The 13,437-nt window shown below is 42.5% G+C and overlaps 1 protein-coding gene across 2 annotated transcripts in view; it reads left to right on the top strand.

The window, feature by feature from the left end:
- Positions 1-13,437, top strand: part of PAX2 (paired box 2) — an 86,522-nt gene that overhangs the window by 22,890 nt on the left and 50,195 nt on the right. For both annotated transcript variants that reach the window (XM_049810983.1, XM_049810982.1), the window contains one exon: positions 11,531-11,616. In XM_049810983.1, the coding sequence (XP_049666940.1) occupies positions 11,531-11,616 (86 nt within the window). The remainder of the gene's footprint in view (positions 1-11,530; positions 11,617-13,437) is intronic.

The raw sequence follows: 13,437 nt of genomic DNA, 5'->3' as shown, positions 1-13,437 counted from the left end.
AATACATACATGCTTCTACCGAACTCATTGCTATTCAGAAAGCACCGCAGTCAGATTACACACAGAAGTAGAAACATACCTGGAGACAGGCATACATGCAAATGACTGTGTATACAAATGCACAAGCACATACATGCACCCACTGATACATCACTATAGCCTCCTACAGCTGTATATCCCCACCGAAAAAGTCACGCAAACTGGTGTGTTGCTACAAACCTAGATTTTACTTACAGTGGTATCTTTAGCTAGCTGCACATAAACGGATGCCCCCACACACTTACATGCATTCTGCACAAGCATATTAATATATAGGACTGTCTTCTTATTATATTATATTATATTGGTAACTGTTTCAGTGAAACTATGCTAATTTTCTAGCAAAGATCTGAGACCGTAGTAGCCGTCAAACAACATTTATTCATTAGCACTAACTCCATAAAAAACAAGTGCACAAAAATATAGCCTAACTATCTAATCAAATAGTACTTGATGGCTTGGGATATTTAAGTGGGCTTTCTTTGTTTTATTTGGGTTTTTTTGTTTGTCTGGTTGACTTTTTAGCAAAGATTCAGGGCAGGTGCTTTCTCTGAGTTGAGATTTTCCAAAAGGCAATTTTTCAAGGGCTTTTTTGCATTGTGATAAAAATAATGTTTGACAACATTTTCCTCCTAAGACGTCTTTTGACCAAATACACAGTATGGTTTTAAAATTAAGCAAGGTAATGAAAAGTTTGAAATTTCCATAATGATGCTTAAACAAGATTAATATTTTTGCATTAAAATATGCTTCTGTGTTATTTCTAAGATTGTTTTGTTCATGATTGATCTTGCAACCGCCCTTTAAAAATGGCAAGATAGAATCTTTGGACTACCTTATGCTACTTCCTTCTGTCTTCTTAGACTACAATATATTCAAGATAAAAATGTAAAGTTAATATAGTTTTTTTAATACCACTGCCTACGTTCCTCTGTACTCCTCTACCTATGAATCCCAATTGCATCTGATCTTGTCCAGTCTAAGTTAGATCAAAAAAATGAAATACATGCTAATTTACAGCTGGAGGTATTTCGATTTGTTAGGTGAACAAGGACTTAATTCAGATTAAGGGGACCATGTTTTGAAACAATGGAGCTGGATAAAATCACTAAGATTCTGTAGAATATTGTGATTTTCAGAAAGAATATCTTGTAATTTGCAATACAGTATTCCACTGCAAAAGCCTAAACTGTAAAATTTGAATAATTAAATATTTATAACTCAGGTCTTCAGACAGTGTTAAACAATTGCTGCACCTCTTCTATGTTTACCCCAGCTAGTGCCTGGCTTAGTGTGTCAAGCTCTGGACAAATCAGTCTTAAAGCTCACAGGGAGAAAAGTTGCCTGCCTAGGGATGAAGAAACACTTGTGCGTGTGGGAGGATCATTTAAACTGCTGCTCTTGGGAGGTTATTTGTCAATTTGGAGTTGTCGAAGGAGTCTCAGCTGAGATGGTTTCACTGACGGGGAATAGGCAACAAGCTTTTTTACACAGGGGCAAATGAGAAAATTAATCTGAATTAACTTTGCAAGTGCATTGGTTAAAAGAATTGAAACATTGTTGGGATGCTCATTCAAAATTTGAGTGTCCTAAATTGAATTTAGGTTACTTCATTTCCAAAGTGAATTAAGCTAAACTAAATTAAAGCTGTAGTTTAACTAGACCACTTAAATTTCACACATTCAGTTAACTCAGATTAGTTATTTTGCACAGCTGTATGTAGGTAAACCCTTAGACTGCTGACTCCTATGGACAGAGATTGTATTTATATGGAGGCCAGGAAAAGGGGACCCACAAGTCCACTGTACTCTATCAGTCATCGTGATTGTAACAGAAAAAGATAGAAATAATAGGTTGTTGAAGGCCCACAGAAACCCATAGCTCTGCAGTTAAATTGGATGGATGCCAGTTATGTGATTTAGAAATAGAGCAGATCTGTATTCACAAACTTACACAACTATGCAAATGTACACACAGGTTTGGGCCTTATAATACAGCAAGGTTCCACATTAATTATGTATCAGTATTCAGATATGTTAGCTGTTACATCATTGATATTATAGCCTTGTTATGGATGAGTTCTAGGTGGTTATGACTTATTATTTGTAATAACTGTGCTTGGTGCTGTACAAAAACATCCATATAGCTAGCTGGTGATGGTTACAAGCCACAGATCTGAACAGTCTGTTTGCCCATTAAACTCTGTTAAAAACTGTAATGGTTGAATAAATGTTTATTAATTCTTCATGGGGTCTGAATATATAATATGTGACCCAAATGTCTAATTCCATATAGCCACAGTTATAAATGCAGACCTATGGGCAAAAATAAACAAGTATGCACATTGTGTGGTAAATTAAAACAGACTAAGAGACAAATGCTAGTGCATTTGCAAACACAATATAGATATATAAACAAACATATAGCTTGTATTCTCTAAATATTAGACCTGATAGTGACTTACATGAGCCAAGCAGACTGGCTACAGGTTTGTCTTTTCATTACAAAAAGATGGCTTTGTCCTATAAATATGAAAATTAGACTCTCTTTTACAGAGATGGGCACCAACTTTATGCTGGGAGCCTATGTAGCACCCGCACCCTGAAGTGCTTGCCTATGCCTGACTGCTTTGGGTGGTATGATGCAGCAAGGAATAAATGATACCAAGACTAGTGAGGACTAGAACAGGAAGGGAAAAATTCAGGTTCTCTGTGGAAATTTTCAACTTTTCAATGTGGTTTTGAATGAGAATTTTAATAAAATTCTACAGCTACATTTCAGTGTAGTTGGAACTGCTATTTCAAGAAAATCTGAATATATTAGTCTAATTTTAACTTTTTTAACATAGTCTCTCATTCACCCTAAGGGTCATTTTCAAGGGAAAAACCCAATTTTTCCATTCTGATAAGGCTTAAATTCTTCTCAAAATTTTGTTAATTTCTTTAAAACCCAAGGTAAAAATAACATTGTATCTACACTGACACATTGTCAGCACTGTTTATGTTTTGATTTTGGGTGAACATCTTCTACTGGTAAGGGGTCCACTCTGAAATTTTCATCAGTTCTGACAGATGTACGGGAGTGACGCACAATGACACCCCTGTAAAGGGAATCAGTCACCCAACACACAAGCACGTACTGCAGTGGAGCACTCCACAGGATACAGAGAAAATACGCAGCTAATACACAATGCTGCCAAGCCCCAAAGTTAAGAAGTCCTGAGTCAATACCCTGCAAAATGAAGAGACTGGCATAAAGTTTACAAGGCTGTAAATAAGAATGTGTTTGGTTTTTTTCCTTTGCCTCCAGTTCTGGCCCCTTGGCATAAAGTTTACAAGGCTGTAAACAAGAACGTGTTTGGGTTTTTTTCCTTTGCCTCCAGTTCTGGCCCCTTGGGAGGCAGCCAGGTCCCACTTCCACCTGGTCTTTGCAGCCATGATAGCCAGAAATATCTTGGTATTAAATGAAAGCTGAAATAATTGCTTATCTTCAAGATCTGAGGTTTTACACAAAATACCTGGTATGGCATAACTTGCAAGAGAGTTGAGAATGTTATCTACATTTATCTGATCCCTCCCAGTTCAAGACTCCTTTCCTAGCACACACATGTCTTCTGTTAATCAAAATGAATGTCCACAAGGAATTCAGCACAGACTCCTGAATTTTAATAACTGGAAATGGGCTCAAAGCAAAGCTTTCAATTAAAAGTTCCCATGCTCCAGATTAAGATATTTAACCTTGGCAAGCCCATGTGTTTCTGTAGGTCTTCTTAACTCACCTGCTGGCACAGCCGCTGTTCTGACAGCTCCAGCCCGTGCTGCGTGGCAGTCACTGGTGTGCTGGCAGCTCGTGGGGCTGGACCCTACGCCAGCTCCATGCTGCTGCAGCGACGCTGCTAGCAGGACCCAAGCGGGCCAGTCTGTAGGTAACAGAAGATGTTACTTTGAACTGCAGTCATTGTAGCGTAGGTGTACTCTTAGAACATGATTAATTCCTAGGAGCTCAAAAATTTCTGGGCATTTTCAAGGCAGAAATCTCTTGCTAGTGAAGGGGACCTAGCTGCCGGCAATGCTTCTCTCCTGCTCTCTTTCCTGTGGCTTGTCATTTTTGAAGCTTTTGGTCTTCTGTTGCAAAGGTTATGAGTGTTGAGGGGGAATGGTAGGTCTGTAGCTGCTAGGATGGATACTTTCATGGGTGGTGCGAGTTGAACATCTGCTCCGTGGTTGCCTATGATATTAGAATTTGGACTTGATGACCCAGGCGGTTCCTCCCAGGCCTGTGTTTCTACATCCAAGACCAGCAGAACTCTTTTTGTCCTTTAAGATTTCCTTAATTCACCTTAAACCCAAGATGTCAAACACCTACACCCAGGATCAAATTTGCTTCCAATATTTCGTAAACTGTATGACATCTTCTAGATGTTTGGATTTTAATGAATTGCTGGCTTTCCTGACTGCGAAGAAAGCCTTCCAAATGTGAACTGAGTGTAATAAAAGTAGAAACACCTGCCTGAGGACATTTCTATGCTGCAGTCACTGCTTGACTGCAGCTCATGTAGATATACTTTGGCCAGCTTTAAGCCAGCCAGCCCAGGTCCTGATGGCTCTGTAGCCACACCTTTGCACAACACAGCAACTATTCAAGCACACCTTCTGTTTCTCAGGTGGGTTTTGCACCCTAAAACAAATCCACTTGGATGAATGTTTCTTAAAGCCTAATGCAGCAATTTATTCTGGGACGTTACAGAATAAACCCCATCAATGCTGTCAACCCCATCAGTACCAGTGGCATGAAGTTGTGTGTTACTGCTCAGCAGAATGAGTTGGCAGGCCAACCTCCTGCCTGGCAGATCTCCCCCCTCGCAGAAGGCAGGCATCTTCACCTTTTTTTCCCTCCACCCCTCTTCCTTATGTCCGGACTTGTACCGTGTAGCACAGCAGAACTGGAATGGGCAGAGATCTGCTAGAAGCTGAATGTTAATGCTCTGCTCAAATTAAATGAAATAAAACCATATGGTGTCATCATGGGTCACTGATTTAAAACAACAAAAAAATCCTAGCTCCTCTCTAAGCCCTTCAGATAGTAAAACTGCTGCTGTGAATTCTGCCTCTCCTCAGAGTGCAGCCAAGAAACGCAGTGAAAGAAAAGGGCAGGATTGGGCTTTCTCTTGCGTTTGAAGTGAGCAGGCTGACCTGGAACAAAGTGGCACTTTTTTCCCCATGTCTTCAGGCATGATGTCAGTGTAGCTCCAGTGAAGTTGATGGACCTACACAGATTAACAGCAGATGAGGAGTCAAATCTTCTCAGGGAGGGCTGGGATTGTGTTTTGACATATGTAAGGCATCTCCATTTTGACCTCTCCTCTATTTGGAAGCTTTGGGAAAATAGATAATCCCTCTTTAGGCACCTTTTAGGACTATCAATCTATCTATCTAATCAATCTAATTAATCTGTCATATTTGTGCTTATATACTAATGTAGTAAATGATCACCCTTCTTCACTCCCTTTCCAAAAGGTGGGGAGAAAGAAATGCAATTTTCATGACAGGAGAGAGTTTGAATGTGTGAATATTGCTCGTGGCCCCTGAATATGGCAGGGTTTGAAGGCATTCTGCTGTCTTGGCAGGGAGCGCCAGAGCCTCAGGCCAGCTAGCAAGGAAGCTGAGTCCACTGCTCCTGCCAATGTCAGCTGTTGTTCTGAGGGTTGCAAGTGTTGCAGTAGATTTTGAGAGCAGTAGGAGAAGCTACTGCCCTCCCATCCTAATGGAAATTATGTTGTGGCTTTTGGGGGGCAACCGCAGCTCTGATCTTCCCAACTACACCTGCTGCTGCAAATTCAAACACAACCACCAAAGCCAGTGCAGCTGAAATACCGCTCCTGTTGCCTTTGTGTACCTCCCTTCCCTTCACGTACAGCCACTGTCAGCAGGGTACATGTCACTTCTGTTTCAAGCAGGGGAACGAAGCCAATACTGTGCTACAGCTCGCTGAAGCACTTACTTGGCCCCTGTTATTAGAGAGTCTGAGCCCTTCACTCCTCCTTCCAGCTGTCCTCACTGTGCCCCAGGTGGCACGGCAATGCTCCTATCTTCACACTTCAGGCAGGAAACAGAGCACAGAGAGAAATGCCATTTGTCCAAAGTCTTGGTGAGAGGTCCATGACAGAGCAAGGAACTGAAGACCTTTCCCCAAGTCAGATTAGGCTCTAACTATCAGACTTTCTATTTCCCTTCCTTCAACCCCCAAATCCCTTGGTTGGTTTTCTTCACCATGCTATGAAGCTTGCTTTCCATTTTGAACTTCGTGCAAACAAGACTTTCCCCCCTCCCTTTCTTTTGCTTGACCGTGAATTCAGCTCTGTCTCGACCCGAGCACGGAAACATAAGACACTCTCCTATTTGAACCAAAGCCATGTTCAGAGCTCTTTATGCCTGCACAGCACCAATCTGTGGGTGGGATATTGTTGGCTCCATGGGGGCTGTCACCAAGGAGCCCAAAGCTGCCTCTTCCCACCCCATGTTCTCCCTCTTTTCCTCAGGCACACTTTGAGGCCAGCATCACTGGGATGGTCAGGAGCCCTTTTGTAGGAAGCAATCTGATGCAGAGAAGGCATCACTGTCTCACTTAGCCCTGCACCAAGTCCCCTGCAGGCTGCCTTGTCTCTACTGCCGGCACAGCCCGTGGCTCAGCAGTACAGCCCTGCACTAATTAAGCAGTGCGGCACAGCAGGGTGTGTGTTCCTTGGCCATCACAGCCTCCCTTGGACACACTGCAGAGAAAAGGCTGAAGCTTCGCAATGTTAGCCTTCCAAGAACCACTTTAATTGCCCAGTAATGCACACCCTGGGGTCTTGTAATGTGCTTCTAATATGGAGCATTTAAAATATGAATACTCCAAAACAATTACAGGGAGTTTGGTACTCTGCTGAGTGTATCCTTCCACTCTGAAAAATAATCTGTGACAAAGGAGTATGCTCAAAGTGAGGATACCAGTGCTTTCTGAAATCTGTCAGGGTCTCCTTGGGGCAGCAGGACACACCACTCTTTCCCTTAGTGCCAACTTCACGCTGTTCTTCCAGGATTAAAAGAATTGCTAGATTTGGACTCCAGATGATTCAGACCTACCTCATCTCCCTCTGATCAGCGCTAATATGATTTTTTGTTTGAGATACTGTCTAAAGACTTTGCCAGCAACAGTTAGAGAGGAGAAACCACAGACTATGTCAGGCTATAAGAGAGTTTGGATAGACATTTCAGAGAGGCAAGGGACATTTCTTATGATCTGTCATTCTTTTAGCAAATAATTTCTGGACTGGTTTAGAAGTGAATTTTTATTTACTTATTTACAAGGAGTGAAAGAAAGTTCTGCTTCCCAGAAAGGACTATGGCTCAGCTAATTTTAACTTCTAATATTTCTTTCTACATTCTTGACAAATTTGATTAAAGCTTCTTACAATTGTCATACTAGGAGAGATGATTTTTGGTGTGTCCATCTGTATTCAGAATCAGCAAAAGGAAATGCATTAAAACTGCTGAACATAACGAAATAGAAATCAAACATTGGAAATTCATGATCTAATGCTGAACATTTAAGAAAGTCAAAGGCATTTGGAAACAGGCAGTTGGTTTCAGCTGGAGCTGTATGCAGTATTAACTCTAGAAAGAGTTACTACAAGGCAACTATGGTAACTCATGAATTCCAGGAATGGATGTATAATTCACAGTATGATACTACGTACTGTAATGACATTATATGCCATTACTTAAGATAATATTGCATATTAAATTCAGATTGTGAAATGAAGTTCAGTTGCTTTACTGCAATCAAAGATCTATAAATGTCCTGTTGCTGAAACTTCAGAAGGTTATGTATTAAATCTGTGTACATTCTCCGAAACTCAAAGTAGACAACTTGGGCAAAAACCTCCCACTGGAAAATGAAAAATGGGAATTTACAGTAAGTAGCAGTTTATGCCCCTAATTAAACACAAATGCTGTTATTTGAGTCACTGACTGTGATGGAACTAGAGCAGGGATGAATTTAGTCCAAAGTGACAATTTCTTTTGGAGAAAAGAAAGACATTTGAAAATATCCACGTTTACTTCGAGAAATCAGCACTGCTGACTGGTGTGCCAGGATTTGTGTCCTTTCTGCTTTTGGAAAGGGCTGAGGAAGTGTCCTGCAAAAAGGCTTGTCTTTCTCCAGTGTCTAGAGGCAAGAACAAGCCATCAAAGGCAGCAAGAGGTGATCAAGATTTTGCTCCCTCTTACACAGCAGTAATCCAGAAATCCTAGGTTTGAGGCAGCACAGCTGGCTTAGTGTGTATTTCAGTATCTGGTAAGGGGAAGAAGCTTTCAGCAATCCCAGAGTTTAAAGACAGCATTATTATGTTGCATCTGTTGCTACAGGACCAGGTCAGCTCTCTCCATCTTTCATCTGATGTTTCATTAGGTGGTCTCGTGTAGGACAGACTCACTTGAAGCCTCTTAAAGCAGCAGCCGCGATGCCTAGGTATCCTGCTGTTTATCACTGTCCCTAAATGAATAGATGCAGGGGGATGCACTGCCGTATTCTGTACTGAGCGTTAGGGTCCTGAAATTTCTCTTTCCTTAAAACTCCAGAGTTTGGTTGTGACTGTAGGGAAAAGGAGCACTGCTGGGGAGAGCCTCTTCATGACCTGCCTCTTCTTTTAGCCATAGGAAATACCTTCTACCGAAGACCTCATTAGATTCACTGTGCATTTGATGCCAAAAATTATTTGACCCAAGCCACTGGAGGTTGCACAACCAGAACTGCTCCCCTTTGCTCACTGTTTCCAGATACTTTCTCTTGACATAAAACCAGTTTCAGTCTGAGGAGGGGAATGTTTTTGAACAGAGCCTTTCACCCCTGGGTCACTAGCTGAAATCTGGCCCTGGTTGGTAGTGACCGAAAATCATTACCAGCTGATGGCTACTTGGTGAAATGGGCTGGTGAGTCTCATTCCAGTTCCTAATGGACACATCTAAGTAAACACAGTCACAACTGGCACTAACTGGCATTCTCAGCCAAGAGACCATGAACTGAACTGAATGGGGAAGGAGATTGACCCTTCCTCTTCATCCCCTGCCTGGGTTTTTGAAGCATTATGGACAGGCATTTTATATCACCATCGTTTCACAGGCTGTTTTTACTCTAAATGGCTTTTTGAAACTTTGCAATTTTCATGCAGCATCGTTTAGCACAGCCTGATTGGCCATCTCAGTATAATTAGGCTCATCTTATGGTTCTCCTCAGTAGAAGCTCAGCTGTCTGATGCCACCTCCCAGTACCAATGGTGAATCTGATGTCATCTCAGTATGAATGGAACTATCTGATATCACCTCAGTGCTAACAGGACGTTTTATAATATGTCATCTAAGGCTGCAGGGGAAATCTTCTAATCCATTCACTGCTACACTACAATAGAACATAACACAGTATAATGTGTAGGTTAACTTAGACACCCTCAGGCAGATTTTGGATAGACGGATGGATGGATGGATGGATAGATACATTTATACAAAGTATACATACATTATATCACTCTATTGATTTTTAAAAAGTTCCAGGTCTGTCTGGCTATAATGAGATTTTTGAACTTTGTGTTGCGATCAATGAGGGGAATATTATTGGCCTGGAGAATTGATATACCCGCTCTCTGTGGCTTGTTCTGCTCCTGGACTGCCCCTGCCCCCAAGGTGTACGATTCCATCAGACACTTAACCTCTTTTACAGTGTCATCAGGCTAAAAGGAATCTAATAGTGACACGGGACTTGTGCTCAGCACTCTGGCACTATTGCTTTCCTGTCACAAATAATTTATAGCTTTCTATTTCCATCCCTCTGCCTGCACCCCATCCCCTCGTTCTGTTTCTCTGGGCTGGGGGAAATCAATAAACTCACACAACCAGAGTGGCACTTCAGGGGGTTTTAGGGGGAATGTGAGAGAAGAGAAAAGAAAAGAAAAGAAAAAAACAGAAAAGAAGAAAAAAGTTCTATTATTTGCCCTAGCTCAGCTTCTGAGATCAGCTCAGCTAGTGCAAATCATCATGACCTCAGAATATGGCCCCGAGGCTCTCATACACCTTCTGTATAGGTCCTGAGCAGCTATAGATTAGGGCCCCTGGTACTACTGACCTATATGGGGTGAGGATCTGGATCTCCATCCCCAGCTAGAACCTTGACATTCCCTGTCTCCAGCTATGTCCCAGGCAGTTTCTGCCACTCCAGCTACTGCCCAGCTTCATCATGTGTGTACTGGAGATTCCTAACATGCTGAGGTGATATGCTCTGAAATACCTTTCTTTTCCCAAGAAGGTTTCAGTCTCAGGAATTGTGCTTTTTCAAAAATGCCCTCTCATCATCTCTGCCTATCTCCATCCATGCCATACTGCCCACTAGCCACACATTTGCTCTTTGAAGTTTTGCCAAGTTATTCTTTAGAACGAATCTTTAAGGGAAGCTCTCAGGTGGGCAGGGAGAATGTGTTATTTGCTTTCACTTTCTGGAGAGATTTTTGCTGAGAAGTTAAAGCTGATATACAGGGCTGAGAGTTCCAGAAATTTAGGCTGAAGGTCATCTGCAGCCTTCACCCTAATTGGACAGGCTCATTTTAATCTCAGAAAGGAATTCCTTGGTGAGACAGTCGTTCTGAGTCACAGATACCCAGCATCTGCCAGTAGGCAGGGACCTTGCCAGTCAAGTACGAGGTGCTAGTGATTTTCTTTCACCGCTGACCTCAGCTGGATTTAAACCAGTGACCTAGAGGTGAAAGATTTAATGTAACAAGAAACGGAGCAGTGACAATTACAGTTCAGTTTATTTTCATTCTGAGCAGCATTATGGGCTTTGTGGTATTCACTGAGGCATCTTTTTGAGTTCCCATGCTATGTTCATTCACCACCTGATAAACAGCAGTTTTTGCCGTCTTTGCTGGAGCTTCTTTTTCCTGGTGATCTGTATCCCATCACCACTTTCCTACAGATGCCTTCTGGTCCCACCTTCTCATTTATGAAGGACAAGGGCTTTGGGCAAGCCTTCCATCAGTTCAAAGCATTCAGTTCTATGCCAGAAAGGTATTTTTTAGGTACACAACAAAATTAAATCTACACCATTCGTAAATCCAGCAGTGGCTCTATTAGCTGCAAAGACTGCCTTGTGATCGTGCTGGCAGATCAGATCATAAATGATAATGAAGTTGCTAACACACAGGAGATCCTAGCTCGTTCACTGAGCACCACAGTTATGCAGTGAATACCTGAGTTTGGGGAAAAGATGACAGAGCAGAGCAAGGACAATTCTCTGGGAACTAGACCGTTAAAGCAGTAGAATCAGGACCACAAGAAGGCAAATGAAGCCACTCTGCTGCACCCAGAGCTCAGATGAGGCCTTCAGGTTCTGATAGCTGGGATCATGGCTATGCAAAGGCACAGAGAAGTTGCAGTTCTGAACATGTTTTGCTCTTTTACAGGATCATCAGAACCAAAGTTCAGCAACCTTTCCACCCAACACCAGACGGGAGCGGGACAGGTGTGACTGCACCGGGACATACTATCGGTAAGAAGACTGGCATGAGGGGTGGTTACAGGACAAGTGGAAATGAGGATGGAGCTTAGCTGAGGGAACAAAGTCTGACAAGCAGATGCTAAGCAGAGCAAAAGGGAGGAGGGTGTGGGGGGAAAGAAGCCTCAATGGAAATCAGAGGTTTCTGTACTTTGTTTCCCTTGTTGCATTGCAGAGAAGGGAATCATGGCAGAGAAACCAGCCCAAGGTAGGGGTTTGCCCAAAGTGGTTCTGCCTTAACATCCATTTCACATTCCCACACTCTCCTTCACCTCCCTAGAGAGAAGTATTTACTGCTATCCTGTCTAAGCACCTGTCTTCACCTTCTTATTCTCTCTTTCCCCCTGTCTCTCAGTTTCTTTTCTCTCCCTTTGCTGGAACTGGTCCATTTCTTAGAGCTAGTAATACACAGACATGGGTCAGATATTCCTGATGCCTCACAACTGAGTTTTTCATTGTTCTGGCTCTGCAGTCAAGTATCCCATGGGTGTATTTCACTGAGAAAATGCATTTCCTGCTGGGGGAGATGGGTTTATCAAGGTGAGAAGAAGATGGAGGCTATAATAAAGTGACCAAATGTCTCCTAGTCTGTTGTGTTTAAAGGTACTGTGCTAGATGTGTGGTGAGGTACTTTTCACTCTGTGGGCTGGATGGTGCTTACATCTGCTGTTGCTAGCATAGCTTTATCCAGTAACAATTCAGAGCAGGAAAAAACATGCAGTATTCTGGGATACTGTGAAATACAGTGGCTTATTCATGGCCTACGACACTGTCTTAGATACTGTTGGTTACTGAGAATCAGCTGCTATACAAGGATTTACTGGAAAGTGTTGGTCTACATGGGACAGAGCTGGCAGATAGAATCCTGTACATGAACTGTGTTCAGGAGCACAGTAGAAGTAATGGGACAGTATGAAAGAGCATTTCTGGATGCCCTTTTAATCTGGACTTGCTCACTGGACTGGGAATCACTGACTGCAACAGGCGCAGTTGGCAGATACTATTACTTCTTGGAAAAGTAGTGCAATGTCTAGGGAATGCATTGGCTGAGCTGCGATAGTGATTGTGAGTGCTGCTACTGGAGCCTCTCATTGCTCTGGGATGTACTGGGAAGTGTGGGTCTACATCAGGTAGTGTTGACAGGTTCTGCTCCATCCTGGAAGGCTCGTATTGGAGGTATTGATTTCTTCGGGTCAGTGCTTTATGAGCTGAATGGTAGGTAGTGGTCTATAAGAGAATTGGGATGTTCTCCCTGTTACTGGGACAAGCTAGGACATAATGGGCATGCCTACTGGATGCATAGCTCTACTTGTTCTATAGTCTAAAGCCCTGATTGTCATGAAGTGATCATATCTAATCTGGATGACTTGTCATTTCTGATATATTGGAAACTCATGAGCACTCTTGGACACAGCCCTCAGTGGCAAGAGGAGTCTCTGCCTGTTGACATTGGTCAGTGCAAAAGGAAGACACTAGATTTTTATTAATCTGGGTTGGCATATGTATTGCCAACTCACCATTTGTTCTAGCAGGGAACTGAATTTATTGGCCCAACGCTGAAGTGCTTCTAACCTATGCTAAGAAGGTAATTTTTCGATGAGTGTTTTGGGTGGACACATAAGAGGCTGGTCTGGCTAAGACAGAACACGCACTCCTGGTGGAAAAATGCTGAGAAGAAAAGATCTGGCGAAATACTGGTGGACTAGGAAGTCACTAGAGGATGTGGCCTATGCAGCGTTGCACTCAGTTGCCATGGCATGCACTGGGAAGCTTGCTCTGCAGTGGGATATAACAACAAGGTTTAGCTTCTTGATG

Source organism: Accipiter gentilis, chromosome 9, assembly GCF_929443795.1.
Source record: "Accipiter gentilis chromosome 9, bAccGen1.1, whole genome shotgun sequence".
NCBI classification, from domain to species: domain Eukaryota; kingdom Metazoa; phylum Chordata; class Aves; order Accipitriformes; family Accipitridae; genus Astur; species Astur gentilis.
Note: the sequence above shows the minus strand (reverse complement) of the source record. Positions and strands in the feature narration are given on the sequence as shown.